We start from the raw sequence: 14,959 nt of genomic DNA on the forward strand, positions 1-14,959 counted from the left end.
ATCGGACAATTCCTTTGAGCAAGAGCATTGATTGCATTTACATTAGTAGAAAAATAATGGCTTAAGACTTTGTTTACATCAAACAGGCTGAGGGGGGATTGATTAAACTAAGTGATGACTACTGGCAAATCGGAAATGCAAAACATTACTTAACATAGAGACGTACGCATAGGAGGCATTACAAAAATACAATTCGATTAGTTAAGGCTAAACGCTTTCCCCTTCAAACTACTTTAACTAAATGTAATATCACTAGATTCGTAGCTTAGATTTAGTAAATGGTTCCTCGCAGCGAAAAATGCCAAAAACACGAAATTCAATTACACATGCTCGTAACTCCACGCTCATAAAATGCACACAACGTTGGAAAGAAGGTATAATGTGGATATATGTAACAACAGGAGTGGGTGGTGGTGCGGTGTGGGGTGGTGCGCGGTGGTATGGAGTTCGCTGGGCGCTCAAAGGACGCGCTCCCCCAGCGACGGTGTCCTTTGGATGAGCATCGAGGGTGGCTTCGCCGGCAGGGTAACGCTACTTAGCTCAGCATCGAGCGCGGCAATATCGGCGGCCGTCGACTTGGCGTTGGAGTTCAGCGGTACCGGGGCGGCAATGGAGCTGGGCAGGCCGTGGGGGGAGGCGTCGGGCACCAGGCGCTTCAGCAAACCGCCCACACAGCCCCAGGGGAAGGTCCTGCGAAAATACAAGCAGAGTGGGTGAGCAAAAGGTGGGCCAAGGCAAAGGTAAATATTATGCATTATTTAGGAGAAACACATTAAAGCGAGACCATTAGGCATGGTAATGTGGCCGAGGGGGTGCGCTATGATTTAAGGTGGGGTTATCTACACTCGAGTTCTAAAAGCTAAGAGCAATCCCATATTCCACTTCACTTTATATATTTCCCAATTTCAGCCTAAGTCCTTAGTTAAGACCCTTTAGTTTTCATTATAATTATTTAAACTCTTTCTTAAAAAAACATTATTCTGTATTTAATATTGAAACATTGGTTTTAAAATTATCTGCTTTTTTTGCCAGTGCAGTGGATGAGCGAGCATTTCCAACGTAGGTTTGCTTTTTATCATATTTGATGGGGTAGATAAAGCTGTGGTCATGCTTTTAAAAACGTAGAATTTTTACCTTTTATTGGCATTGCCACAAAATGTGCACATTAAAGTTTTATTGCAAACATTGAACTTCAGAATGTTTCCCATGAGTCTGCAAAATCTTAAGGTTTCTCTGCCTTTAACACACCGAGTTTTAAAACAACACTCTTGCGACTAACAATATTATCTACTAAAAGATTACAATGTTGATGGAACAAACTACCCTTTTCATAATTAAAAAACTTGAGATTTTGTATTCTATTCCTCAATTAAATCAAAATTAGCTGCAACACCTGCAACCCTTTCCCGCTAACATGTATGATTAACTTCCCCCCTCGACGGGAACCCTGCCATTAAAAAAACTCAAATTAAAATATTCAAGTCAAGCACTTCCCATTAGGGGCCTACAAGTCCCTTACAACCATTATGGCGCCTAATTAAGTGCGGCAAATTATCATTATTAGGCTGGGGCGAAAGTCCATTTGTTTACATACCACTTGAAGGAGAGGAGGACCTTGAGGAAGCCGGGTATGACGGCCAGTTTCTCGTTCTTCCTGATGGCCGCAATGACACGATCGGCCACATCGTTGGGATTCAGTGTGGGGACCCATCTGCAATCATTTACCAAGTCAAAATGTCAGTTCTCGTGGAACGGGAGAGGCAGTTGGATGGTTGGATGGTTGGATGGTAGGATGGCTGGATGGCACTCACCTGGCGTTCACGTCGTCGAACATGCCAGTGGCCTGGATGAAGAAGGGGCAGATGCAGGTGGTTTGGATGTTCGTATGTCCAAGGACTTCCAGCTCCAGCCTCAAAGCCTCATCAAAGCCAACCTGTAATTATCGATAACTCATGCAGGGGGAGCACGGGAGTGGGAAACCAAAGCACACTCACCGCTGCGAATTTACTTGCACAGTAATCGACCAATTTGCTAATGCCCACATGGCCGGCCAGCGAGGCGATCGTGGCAATGTGTCCTCGATCATTCTCAATCATTTTGGGCAGAAACGCTTTTGTCGTCTGCAACATTGAGGCACCGGCATTAGTATCCACAACATTCTCGCCACAAAGTGGTTTTAATTTTATGGACTTACCCAAAAGTGTGCCATGACATTCACATTGAACGACCGCTCGATCAGGTGGTCAGGTGTGTCCAAAAGATGCAGTCCAGATACAACGCCCGCATTGTTGATCAGCAGAGTGACCTGCAAAGTGTACAGGAGGTTGTTATAATTCAGTTGGGAAAGGTATGTAATTACGTAGCGATACTTACTATAAAAAAGGTAACTTAACAAAAAAAATGTTAATTTAATATACTAAAGCTAAAAGGCAAAAAGTGGCACAATATTGTAACCACTTTGTAGTACGTAAAGTTATGATTATACCTCAGAAAAATTCTTATCGAAAAAAAGAAAATATTTTCAATTAAATTGCCAAAAAGTGGTCAGCTATTTGCAGATTGCGTAATTTCTTGTCGTGCTACTAACACCAAAATGCCAAAAAATGCATATTCTCGACTAGTTTGACTGTCTTGTAAAGTATTTAAAGGTGTGGGCTGGCTTAGGTCAGTCGTTTTGGTCTATAAGCTTTTTGATTTACGACCTGCCAAACAAAACTAACTTAAGCTTGCATTTCCTATTTTTATTTGGCAAGATTTAAGTAAATGCATTAAAATCATAACTAGATTTTCTAACAAATTTAAACGATAACTTTACCAGATTTATTTGGTTTTCTAATTTAAATTTGCTTTTAAAGAATTTTTGAGTGAGGTTTCCTTTCAAATTATAAATTTCAACGTAGGCTTAATTTTTTTTAGTTTTGTAAACTTATAAGCGTGATGTAAGAATCTTTAAAAAAGTTTCCCTTGAATTTTGCGAGCTACATAGATTTATTTTCCAAAAAGTGAAATCCTTCAAATGGCAGCCAACCATAGTGTCGGGCATGTCAAGGTCTAAATGCGAATAATGTAAGATGCTTGAAAAACTGAAGTAACAACAGTTCCCCTACTTAGGCCCCCCGAAACCTATCCGATTACAGCCGGTGGTTGAATAAGTTAACAACAAGTGCACAACAATGATCCCATTTGAGGGCGAGTTCAAGTGCAATCGGTGTGTGAGGCAGGGGCAGGGGCAGGTCATACATTGCGTATGAGCGATTTCGCATTTGCCCCGCTGTAACCGGGCAAAAACATTTAACGAGGCGTGCATTAAGCAAAAACAACAGCGGCGGACCATTAAAACCAAACAACAACATAGCCAGGCCATTAAAAAATATTAAATGTAATATTTCAGAGGGCTTCGAGCCGTAGTAAAACTGAGAGAAACCAAAAAAACAACAACAGAATTTAAAACTAAAAAAATACAGCAAAAAAGCAACGCGTCATCCGCATAACGCATGACTTACTAAGCAGTTAAATTTTTATTTTTTAGCCACTACTCTTATCTCTATTTACTTTTTGTGACTTTCAGGTTCAACGATGTTGCCGCTGTCATTATATAACTCTTTCAAAATGATGGCTTTGTTTGTTTTTTTCTCCTTATTCACTAACTTTTTTTGTGTTCTTGTTGCTTGCCTTTTTATGCTTGAATTTCTGTCATAATTTTAACCACTTTTCCATCGTTTTTCAACTAAAGTTATAATTTCAGCGAATAATGTGGGGGTTTCGGCAGTTCAGTAAACTTTGCAACTTGACCTGGCCATGCATGAAAAATCTCTTAATGATGGCTTCAGATGCTTGTGGCAACAATTTTTGAGCAATTAACTGACATTAAATTGTATAAATGGTCAAATTTCGGGTTGCTAAATGGGACTTTTATTCTGACATTTTAGTTCAATTGAAAGTGGTTTTAAAAAATAAAATATACATTTTACTAAATATTTATGATTGTTAGGTTAAGAGATAAAATTCTTAAAAAATAAATTTATTAATATATTTTATAACATTAACCAATTAAAAAATAAGAAACGAAATTCATTCGAAATGTTTAACTTTGTGTAAGTATAGAACTAAAAAAATATTTGCTTGATTTCTTCTCAACAAAATCCATTTCATGAGTAATAATAATTATTCTTCCTATAATTAAGGAACTACCTCAACCTTGACTACTTACTCACTCATTAGTAAAACTCATACTTGTAGAGTTCTAATGAAGAGTACAATGCCAAAAGAATTCTATATAATTAGCAAAGTAAATTGATTAAAACTGTGAAAAGTCACTTAAGCCTGACCAAAAATTTGTGGATTACTTTGAATACCACTTGCATTGTTGCACCGCCTGGAAACTGCCCCAGATTGTGATAAACGATCAGATCGAATGCGAAGTGGCAACCAGTTTGCAGAAGACCGGATTGGACTTGGCTTCTGCATTTTTTTCCTGCCATTTGTGTAATGTGCAACAATTTCTCAAGGTTGCCGCAACGATGACGACGCGCTCATGCATACAAATTTTTTTCCTCTCCGCCCTGGCTTCGGTTTAAATTTATGACATGAATATGCATAAATGTGTTGCTACGGGGTGTGGCAGCCACTGTTGCAAGTCTTGGATGGTGCCGGCTTACATGTGTTCCGCGCTCTCAAGAAGAAGGCTGGGTTCTGGCCGGCATAAGGCCATTAAACGCCCCTCAACAAACAATTATATGACGACTAGTCTGATGCCACATTAGGCGCTCGACTGTAAACAGCAATTACTGGACTTTTATGCTTCAATTCCCGCACGCACTCTCCGCCTTTCCCCCTGAATTGAGTAACACGGAAAAGTATCGGATAATGATGACCGAAATACCACCAATGGAGGTAACTATTTCTTAAAGGTACTTGCATTCGTTTGCTATTGCTCAAAATATACTTTTCTTCGCTCGAATAAGGGCCCTAATTGCAATTTTTTGTATGAAAAAAAAATGTGAAAAGTAGGCCTCTATAAATTTATTAAGGTATTCCAGTGTTTTCTGGCTTTTGAAATTGATTTCCAACATAAATTAAAAGTTTAGCATTTCCCTTTTTAGTATATAAATATTTAAGTTATGATTACAAAATAAGTTCTCTGTGTACTTACATCACCGACTTCCTCCCTGATGACATCGGCCGCCTTGTAGACCTCTTCCTTTTTGGAAATATCCACCACGTATCCCTTGCAATAGCCGCCCGCCTCCTGGACGATTTCGACGGTTTCCGCAATGCCTGCGAGAAGAGGTTTATAGTACAATTGTCGGTTAACCCTCTCGAGTGTGATCTGGGAACTCACCCTTCTTGTTGATGTCCCAGATAACGACCTTGGTTCCCATCTTTCCCAGTCTCTCGGCCAGCAGACGTCCGAGTCCATTGCCACCACCTGTGATCAGAGCAACGTCTGTGCTGAGCTCCTTTTCGGGATAGCCAAAGGCTATGTAGTAGAGATCCTGGAAGCGAGACAAAATTGAATTTAATTAGAGCAAGGCTATATTTAAGTTAATTAAATATCAATTTGGCAAGGGTTCCTAAGAATATTTATGTCTGATATGGTTTATTGAATGTCGTCTTTAATGTGAGCCCTTTTTATGCGTTGAATTACATTTCTTTTGAGCAGACAGTGCTCATAAATAAGAAGTTCATAAATATTACATGACGTAAATACTAATTTACAAAATCTAGAAAAGTTCTTAGAATCAAGATCCGCCTGACATATCGAATAAATAAATTTGAATATATTCCGAAAAATTCCCATTCAGCAAAATAAAACCATAAAATTTCTCTTCTTCTCTTGCCCCGCGCTATGCAAATGAGTTTGTCGCTCAAGTCTTTTGTTTTCGTCTCATTCATTTCCTATATGTGCACAGCAAAACCGATCCGAGTCACGCGTATGCAAATAGAGACAAATTTAAAGTTTACACAATACTCAAAAGGAAGCCCAAACAAAGTGTAAAATTGTAAACAACTGTTGCCACTTGGCATCTGCGTGTTAATAGACCGCATTTCGCCGCCTTGGCACACCATTGGGGGCGTCAGTGGGCGAGGCGAGTAGTTCGACTCAACTGCTCCGCAATTAATTGATACGTGTAGGTAGTCAAAAACTGGCAGAAAAAATATAAAATACATTTTGTGATCGTTTAGTGTCAATAAGCTGTCAAAATTTATGACCATCGCGCCTCCTTTGCGGCTGGGAAATAAGCGCTCGAAAGGGAAAGGCGAAACAAAAGACTGAGGCAGCGAACTTAATATTTAACATGTTGCACAGTAGCACTTTCTGCGTTGCACGCGGGGGCATCCCATAAATTTTCATGCCACACGCGAACTTGCCGCCAGCCATTCGCCCCATCCGCTCAGGGCACCTGGTCTCCTGGGCCGTCTTTTGCACCTGAGTCTGAACCGGGGAGTCGAGCCAGGTCCGGCAAGCGTGTCCAATTATTTTGACATTAACAATGAATGTGTCGCAACTTTGTGTCTTTTTATGCCCTCGAAAAGGGTGTAGTGCAATAAAACCATATATTAGATCAGCAACTTAGGAAAATTTTATTTTTCCTTCCTGTATAATGTTGATAACCTTTTAAAACTACTTTACAATTTTTTAAAATACAAAAATATATAGGTTTTATTTTAATTTACAAAATTAAATTTTGGTTTTTATAAATATTTTTATTTATTTTTAATATTGTTTTTATTAAAAAAGGTTTTAATTTTGTAATTTTTTTTTTTTAATTTTTGAATATATTTTTATTTTATTTAAATACAAAAATATATAGGTTTTATTTTAATTTACAAAATTAAATTTTGGTTTTTATAAATATTTTTATTTATTTTTAATATTGTTTTTATTAAAAAAGGTTTTAATTTTGTAATTTTTTTTTTTTAATTTGTGAATATATTTTTATTTAAATAAAATAAAAATATCATTTTATCACCAAGAGTACAGGTCTTTCGGTGCATTTTGTTATCAACACATTCCCATCATTTTTTTTCGCAAACGCTTTCCTGCCCCGCCAAAAACTGATATCATAAATTATACTAAAATTAATCAAAGGAAACTTGTTACCGGTGTCTTGGGCAGGCTGATGTTGCTGACAACCACGACGATGAGTTGCTTTTGGCCCTTTTATTTCCATGCTGCTGCTGCCAGCTCGTTGACAGACATTTTGTCACATAATTTAACATGCAATGTGCTCTTTTCTCAGCTCAACTCGACTAACAAGGACAGGAAGCGCGCAATTATAATTTATACATAATACTATAATCAACATAATGCGAGCAGCGATTTCTTTTCATGTTATGCCATGTCATAAGATGACAGAAACATGCAAATTGAAATCGAATTTGGTGGTCAAGAATGAAAGGGAAAGATTTGCCCCAAGATCACGGAAATTTGTCGAGACTTTTATTCAGACAAATGTAAATTTGGCAGGTAAGTTTCAAATTCTAGCCAAGTCATTTGAGAACTTGGTTGTCTGGCCAAAATTTGTATCCAAGAAAAAACCTGCCGAGTCAGCATAAAGTCCATTCAGCGGATTTAATGGTCCCGCAGCATTGGTGGCTCATTTGTCGTCTGTCCTCTGATTTTCTGGTGATTGTCAAGGTCCAATGAGTTGACCTTTGTAAGAGGCTGAGGGCCACATAATCGGATTGATATCAGATGCACTGCTTTTAATTTGATTGACTTTGCTTCAAGTGATTGGAAAATTTTCTAAGGTCTGCGCCATTTGAAAATGATTTATGGTTATTTTATTTTGTAACGGAAATTTGTCCATGATTGGGCGTAAAATCAGACAGGTTAATTATGGATGCCTTAGCTTACAAGAGTGGAAAATTATTTACATTTGAAGGTTGTATTTGAGGTTTTTTATTTTAATTTCGAATTTACATAAAAGTTCGTTTTTATTAGACTGGTGTAGCGTTGCAATGTTTATACTTGACTTTTTTGCATAGCATCCAACAAACATCGTTAGCCATAGCATAAAAATCTCTGGTAATATTTGACACAAGTTGCACAAACGGCAGAAGTGTTTAGCCCCTTAGAGCTGTTTAAACATTAATTAACACGAGTCTTCCCCCTTCATTAGCCCCATTAAAAAGCCAATATGTGTGGAATTCTCTCGTCTCTGGGGATTGCGAAAATCTTGCATAATATATGCAAACCAAATGCCAAGTGGCTGATCTCTGGATCTCAGGCTCTTCTCGCGCTCAGACTTCTAAGGCGCTAGGCCGGCTTGGGTATTTCCATTCCCGCCATCATCATTATCATCATCATTTGTGGTAGCTCTGCTCTCGGCCAGTAATCAAATGTTTGCAGACAAAAGCAAATGGACAAACTTGTTTCTCTCTCCTTTTTTTCGGTTCCAAGAGAATTGCGAAAAAATCAACAAGCCGCAGTCGCCGCCGCCTGGCTAACATGGTTAAGGTGGGTAACGTGGTTCTAGAGCCGGCCGAAAGTGAAACCGAATACCACAGGCCGGCGGCCGCTTGCCCAACCCACTAAAAAGCTCGATATCGCACACACTCGCACCTGGCTGTCAGCCAAATTGGCTCCAATTCTGGCCACTTTTTGCATGAGTTGAGTGCAAGCACACAGTGGCTTTGAGTGCATTTTGCGCGAGTGAGCCAAAACAAAAGACTTAAGGCACGAACTTGCCACAAAACATTGTAAACGCCGGTGTTGCAATGCTGCCTGTGCACAAACACTTGGCAGACGTCGGTTGGTGGTCCGCCACCCGCCTCCTAGTCCCGCCTCCCCTCTCTGAATGACCTTCTTAGCCAAAATGCTTTGAAACGAGACACAGACACCAACACCAGCAGTTGCAATAAAAATAAAAAATGCTGCGGCAGCAATATTAAATGCATCACAGACTTGGTTTGTAGCCTTTTGAATACTCTTTTCTTAAATTTTATAATAATATATTTTCTTATGTTTCTTGTTCTTCTAGATTTGAATTTGATAAAAAAATTTGATTTTATTTATTTTTTATAATTAAAATTAAAGTCAGTTAAAAAGAAATCGAAATATTTTTATAAGTAAAACGTGAGTATATGGTATTTATAAAAAAATGTTTTGGCCTATTGTATAATGAAATATAAAATCTATATTCTTAGGTTTTGTTTTTCAATTGAAGAAGGTTTGGTTAAAGTAAAAAATAGTCCAAAAAAGGTTGGCATGATATTGTATTTTTATGTGAATTTTCCTAAAGCATTCAACAAATAAATCATTATACCCCGAGGCAGAGTGCAAATGCATCACAAAGTATAATAATAAACCTGAAATTGAAGCTCGTCGACAGCAAAAGCAGCAAACACAGCAGCACTGAGCTGCAGCATGGTGCATTGCATTTGAATCGAGTATCCGCTCCCCTCCCCTCATACACTTGAAAGTTTTTAGCCTACCTGGCCAATTGGCCAATGATTTTGCACTTTAAGTTTTGTTTGCACATGTCTGGCTTCTTTTCGCTGTTTTGCTTTTTGTGCCATTTGCTTTTCTGATTTTTATGGCAGGCGGGTGGTCGCTGCCATCGGTTGCCGGTGCGGCCTTCAATGGCAATTTTCATTTATAGATTCGGTGAAAATTAGCATCACAATGAAGGCATCTAACAGTGTATTTGCTGTGGAGACACGCGCTCATAAATCGCACCATCGCGTTCTATGCGATCTCGACTGCTGCAACTTGTGAATTGAGTGACTTGAGTGGCAATTTGTCTGCCGGAGCGGATATTTGCCAAGCCAAACTCAGCTGCAACGGATATGTCGAGTGATTGGCTAGAAGTGCACTTACTTTAAGGCAGGGAAACCAGCAGGTGTTATTAATAGTTCTGTTGAACTTAATCAATGAAAAAATATATAGCTTCTGAAATTTCATTGCAATATAAAAGTATGAGTTAATTGAACCTATTAACATTTAACAAAAATACTTAAAATTGCTTTATAACCTTGTAAGTTATTCATGATAAAAACAATATTTTTAGAAAACCAAGATTTGAACAAAAGAATTTGCGGTTGCTGCATAGATCTAAAATCGATTAAGCCTGATTCAAAATCTATTAACGAAACATGTTTTTACTGATTTCCAAACCATTATTAGGTGCTTAAGGAATTTGTAGAGAAATAATTAGCTTCCTCAAATAATTGTTCGCCAGCACACATTGAATGTTTCTTGCGAGGTGATGTACGATGTGCCTGTCAGGCGGTTTTTCTTGTACATTTTATATGGACATTGACGAGGTACACCCGCCCCGTAACCCATTTTTCGGCCTCACACACTGGCAGCCGTAAGTCAGTCGAAAGCACAAGGCCGCATGCGGGTTATGAACCTGCAACCGGCCCGGTCTCTAAGCCAACAAACGACTTACGGCCAACGGCCGACAAAGAGGTGAGCTAAGGCAGCCCATCCAGTAGTAAGATATTGTGTTTAGCTACTTGCCTTTTGGGGGGCCGCAAACACTTTCAATTTCAATTGCGTTTGCCTTTGCAACGCACACACCAGAGGCCGCGAATGCCCGCGAAATTGCGGTGCCTGTTGTTGTTACCACAATTACAATGCGGAGTCTGCCAGTGTGAGTGTGTGGCTCTTGCGGCTAGCTAATAAAAACAGGCTCGCCAAGTGGCCAGCAGCAGCAGCACCACCACCACAAAGCCGGCAAAATGCAAAAGTTGAACTAGGTCAACAAGCCAAACGCAGCGGCGCAGTTGACAGCGGCTTCAGCAGCGGGCAGTAACTCTGCTGAATTGGCTCATTACATGCCCCGGGCACTCGGAGAAACGTGGCCCGAAATGGTCAAGAAAAGTGTCAGTTATTCTTAAGAATAACAAGTGTAATAAGAACATTTTTGTAAAGTTTTATAGGGTTTGCCGACTATAGCAAAAGCTGTTCTTACGGTAATTTAAAGAATTGCAATGCAATATAATATTTTGTGGAGAGTTTAAGAATTTAAGAATTTATTATTCTGTTCTTAATGTTAAACTTTTCTGCCAAACAAATTTCTACATTTTTAGAAACCACAAAAAAAATCTGTAAAATAGAAAATATACAAAATGTAATTAACCGCACGATTTCTTGATTACATCTTCTGTTAAAAGGAATATTAATACTTGTTCTTAAACAAGTAATGTTTTTTGCAGTGCAACAGAGTAATGTCCATCTTGTAGGTGGAAGTTTCAGCGCCAGTTTGTTGCCCAAGTCTTTTGTTAAATGCATGCCAGCAATGCATTGACATAAATCAAGCTAATAATACCCTACGCGCTATCCGGACGATTGTTAATTCAATCCCAGCAATCAGCCGGCAATTTGCACATCTGCCAGCTATCATCGACAAACCAGTCAAGCGGATAGCGCTTAGAATTACATTTAAGCGTTTACCAAATCCGTAAATTTACATGCAAATTCAGTTGTCTTTCTGAGTCGCTGGTTTCGCATTAGGCATGCAAAATGTCAACAGTTTTTTACCAGCCATCTCCACTTTTCTCCGGCCTCTCCCATGCATCATAATGAGTGCCGATGGACCTGGCTATCATGCCACACATATTTCACGATCATATCTCACTAACCCTTGGCTGAAAAAGGTTTTATGTTTTTTTTGCGGCGAGGTGAAAATATAATTACCACAAACCGCGTCTTATGCAATGAAATTGAAATTGATTTTTTTGTATTTTATTTTTGGTTATTTAAAAAGCACTTAGCGTGTCTGAGTGTCGGTTTTGAACCCGATGCGGGTCTGGGCCTAGTTTTCATATTCCCTGAGGTCTTTACAGCCCTGAGCCGTTTTATTGGCTTGAGAGCCCTAATGAACTCACGGCTTGTTGTTCTCCAAGTTTGCATTCTCATTCAGCTGTGAAAAGGCAATCAATTAGGCATGTGACCAACACGTATAGCTAAGCTGTTGCATTAGTCACTTAAGCACTTATTTGCGTTTCAAATTGAGATTGATGGCTAGTTTTTATTAATAATAATTACTTGCAGTGCCAATTCATTGTTAAACGAATCTTGTTTTATTGGCAGATGTTAATAATTTAAGCTAAATTTATGGGGAATTTCTTAATGGAATTTATAATTTAGAAAATGTATTACAAACTCACAAAGCTTATTAGTTTATTCAAGTTATTATTTTCAACACATAATGTTGCATTTATTAGACTATAATTTGTTAACCTTTCGGAGAAAAAAGTTTTAAATTGTATTTGAATTTTAATTTAATTTTAAAGAAAGACTATATTGGCCTATATATGAATTTTACTCCATAAACTTGACTAGTTTATGACCCTGATTTGTTCAATCAACAAGCGTGATAACTCAATTCTGAACTGGTTCCGACCGTCCTTTCCCTCCTCTGATTACATCTCGCAAGCCAAATTCACAAGTCAAAATAAATTATCGTTCGCAGGCTGGTTTACATCATCTCGCGCAGTCCCTAAGTCGACCGGCCCCTCCCTGGTGCCCAAAGATGCGATCTTTCAACTCGTATCCGCTGGATCTCAATGCCTTAAATCTCTTTCACGGTGCCAATTAAACGCCACACGTGCTGCCATCGGCAGTGCCCATTACCTGTGGCCACATATCACATTCATCACATCCTTTTCGCCGCTAATTAAATAAGTTAATCGCCGTCGCTCATTATTTTTGCCGGCCATGCGATCGCCAGACTTGGCATTCTCGGTGCGATTCTCTCCAACAGCATTGACACATTTCGACGAGAGCCGAAGGTAAAAAGCGTTAGCCAAATCACACAATGTTGCTAATCAACCAAAGCCAGAGCGAAGGTGAATTATTCTTGCCAGCGGTGGAAGCCACTGAGATTTCGACAATCGTTTAACAATTTTTATTAAACCGTTGTAAACAAAAGTGAGAAGGTCGCGGTCGTCAGACAGTTTGAGAGACAATAAAGTGCCTTTTATATGTTGGCTCAGAAATTAGGAACCTTTTGTTCAGGGGTATTTTTTATTTGAAGATAATTCAAGCTGAAGCAAATTTCAGCTTAGCCTAATCAAATAAAATCCGTGTGAAGGTCTGAAACTACTTTTCATGTTTTTTTCCCAAGAAAAAATACTTTTTTTAAATTAGATTTGACATCTATTAGGAGAACAACTTGTTTTGAACACTCTCTAATATTGGTCGACATTCAAATATGTCATTTACTTAACATGAATTGTGGTCTAAAACTTTTCGTAATTATAAATTCTAATGAGAACCAGAATACCAGAACATAACTTGTTTTTTGAATATTTTTGAAAACCCACCTGTAGAATGTATCCTATGCAGCAGATGATGAACCAGGCCACGTCCGCGAAGGCATCCCAGGTATTCCACAGGACCTGACCCCACCCGCTGGCTGCAGGAGCAGCTGCCTCCTCCTTGGGGTGGACCAGTCCGTTGCCGTTCGCGAGGGCGTGTCCGTTGGCAAGACGTGGCTCATCCTCGGCGGGAAGGTTATTGTTGTTTTTCTCCATTTCTCTCGATCGATTTAATTAGATCTGTTTGGTTGTTTTATAGTTGGGTCACACTTTCCTCAGACACAAGTTTTTCTTTTAATTGGCTTTCTTTTTATGCAATTTCGTAAATCGTAGGTTGTTTTGCCGTTAATTTAAATGCAAACGAAACACAACCGCAAGCAACAGACGCGATATCAATTTGGGTTTTGTTTCAAGTTAATTTCGAGAGTGATTTGTAGGTTTGCTTTTTGCTTTTTGTATACGGCTTGGATTTGGGGACTTTTGGGGGCTTTTGTCTGACTTCTGTCGGATTTATCCGCTCGGCACGTCCGCTCTCGTGAGCGCAGCAAACGAATTTGAACGTTGTGGGCTCGAAAGGAATGAATTTCGACTTCTTATTTTGGCGCGCTATTGGATGTATCGCCGGCGTCGACGTCGACCGCGCTGCCTCGCCGCTCGCCGCTCAGCCGAAGCTCCGCTTGTGACGTCATCGAGCTTCAAGCGCAGCTTCGGCTTGTTTTTATTGCATATACTTTTTTGTTTTACTTTTGTTTTGCTCGTCGCTCGGTTCTTGTGTTGCTTTGGGCTGTGCTTCGCTATAAGCTATTTATCTTTAATTTTTTTGTTTTTAGTTTGTGTAATTGTTTCAAACTAATTGAGATTTATGATTCAGTATGTATAATTTTTTAATTTATCACCAGCTGCATTAGAAGGACAGTGTGAACATGACTAATTAGCGTTATGGAACATTAAAGTTAAGTTACAGCTTGCTTGGGTGATGCATTTCTTTGTTAATTCGGGTGGGTTGGGTACAACTTTTAGGGCCCTTTTATGATACTTAATCACTTGGTTATAAAAAAACACTTTCCGAAAATGCTTCCCAGTGTTAAACTGCATTAGTAATTTAAGATTTTGCTACTTATTTTTCAAGTCTCTTAATATTCTTTTTAAGCTTTAAAAACTGAGTTAGTTACTCAATGTCCACTGGCATTAATGCTTCTCTATTTTTTGTCCACATTTTTTACTTGTTACTTCCCTTAAAATATTTAATACATGACCATTTATAACGTCGTTCTATAATATGAATTATACGAAATATCTTTACTAAAGCGAAACACTTTTGGGGAAGTTTAATTATTTTGTTAATCACTTCACTTTTAAACCACCAATTTCTCTAACAAACACAATTTATTACTGACTTAGAATTGTGTGGAAGAAATAGAAATTTGCCTAAAAAAGACTTTTAAAGAAAAGCCACAGAATATAGAGTAAAAAACCAAAATCCGTTCAAATTTAAGAGAATAATAATTGTATTTTTGAAAATATACCGCAAAGCTTGCGCTGTTATAATTGTTAAAAATATACTAAAATTGTCCTTTAAGCTCGAAAAGCTTTAAAATGAAGGTAAATTATCGCAGTAACTCATTATTAAAATAAAAATCGATACTTCACTTTCCCCTCAAATCCCGATTTACGTATTTTCCTT

At 38.6% G+C, this 14,959-nt stretch overlaps 1 protein-coding gene across 1 annotated transcript; it reads right to left on the bottom strand.

Annotated features, from left to right (window-relative positions):
- Nucleotides 1-253: 253 nt before the first annotated feature.
- On the bottom strand, nucleotides 254-13,855 carry LOC108033832 (estradiol 17-beta-dehydrogenase 11). Its single transcript, XM_017108459.3, has 8 exons — nucleotides 13,282-13,855; nucleotides 5,342-5,495; nucleotides 5,153-5,277; nucleotides 2,195-2,305; nucleotides 1,995-2,120; nucleotides 1,812-1,933; nucleotides 1,595-1,711; nucleotides 254-690 (listed from the first exon to the last, which is right to left on the bottom strand). Exons 1-8 carry the CDS (start codon nucleotides 13,489-13,491, stop codon nucleotides 459-461), a joined length of 1,197 nt encoding a protein of 398 aa, XP_016963948.1. The 5' UTR covers nucleotides 13,492-13,855; the 3' UTR covers nucleotides 254-458.
- Nucleotides 13,856-14,959: the final 1,104 nt, after the last annotated feature.

Source organism: Drosophila biarmipes, chromosome 2L (assembly GCF_025231255.1).
Source record: "Drosophila biarmipes strain raj3 chromosome 2L, RU_DBia_V1.1, whole genome shotgun sequence".
In the NCBI taxonomy this organism is placed as follows: Eukaryota; Metazoa; Arthropoda; class Insecta; order Diptera; family Drosophilidae; genus Drosophila; species Drosophila biarmipes.

Excerpts from the sequence above, each read along its gene's own strand:
- LOC108033832 (XM_017108459.3), bottom strand. The coding sequence starts at position 13,491 with ATGGAGAAAAACAACAATAACCTTCCCGCCGAGGATGAGCCACGTCTT. Across the intron at positions 1,712-1,811 it reads TTCGACGACGTGAACGCCAG|ATGGGTCCCCACACTGAATC; the intron begins GTGAGTGCCATC and ends AAATGATTGCAG. Across the intron at positions 691-1,594 it reads GTCCTCCTCTCCTTCAAGTG|GACCTTCCCCTGGGGCTGTG; the intron begins GTATGTAAACAA and ends GTATTTTCGCAG.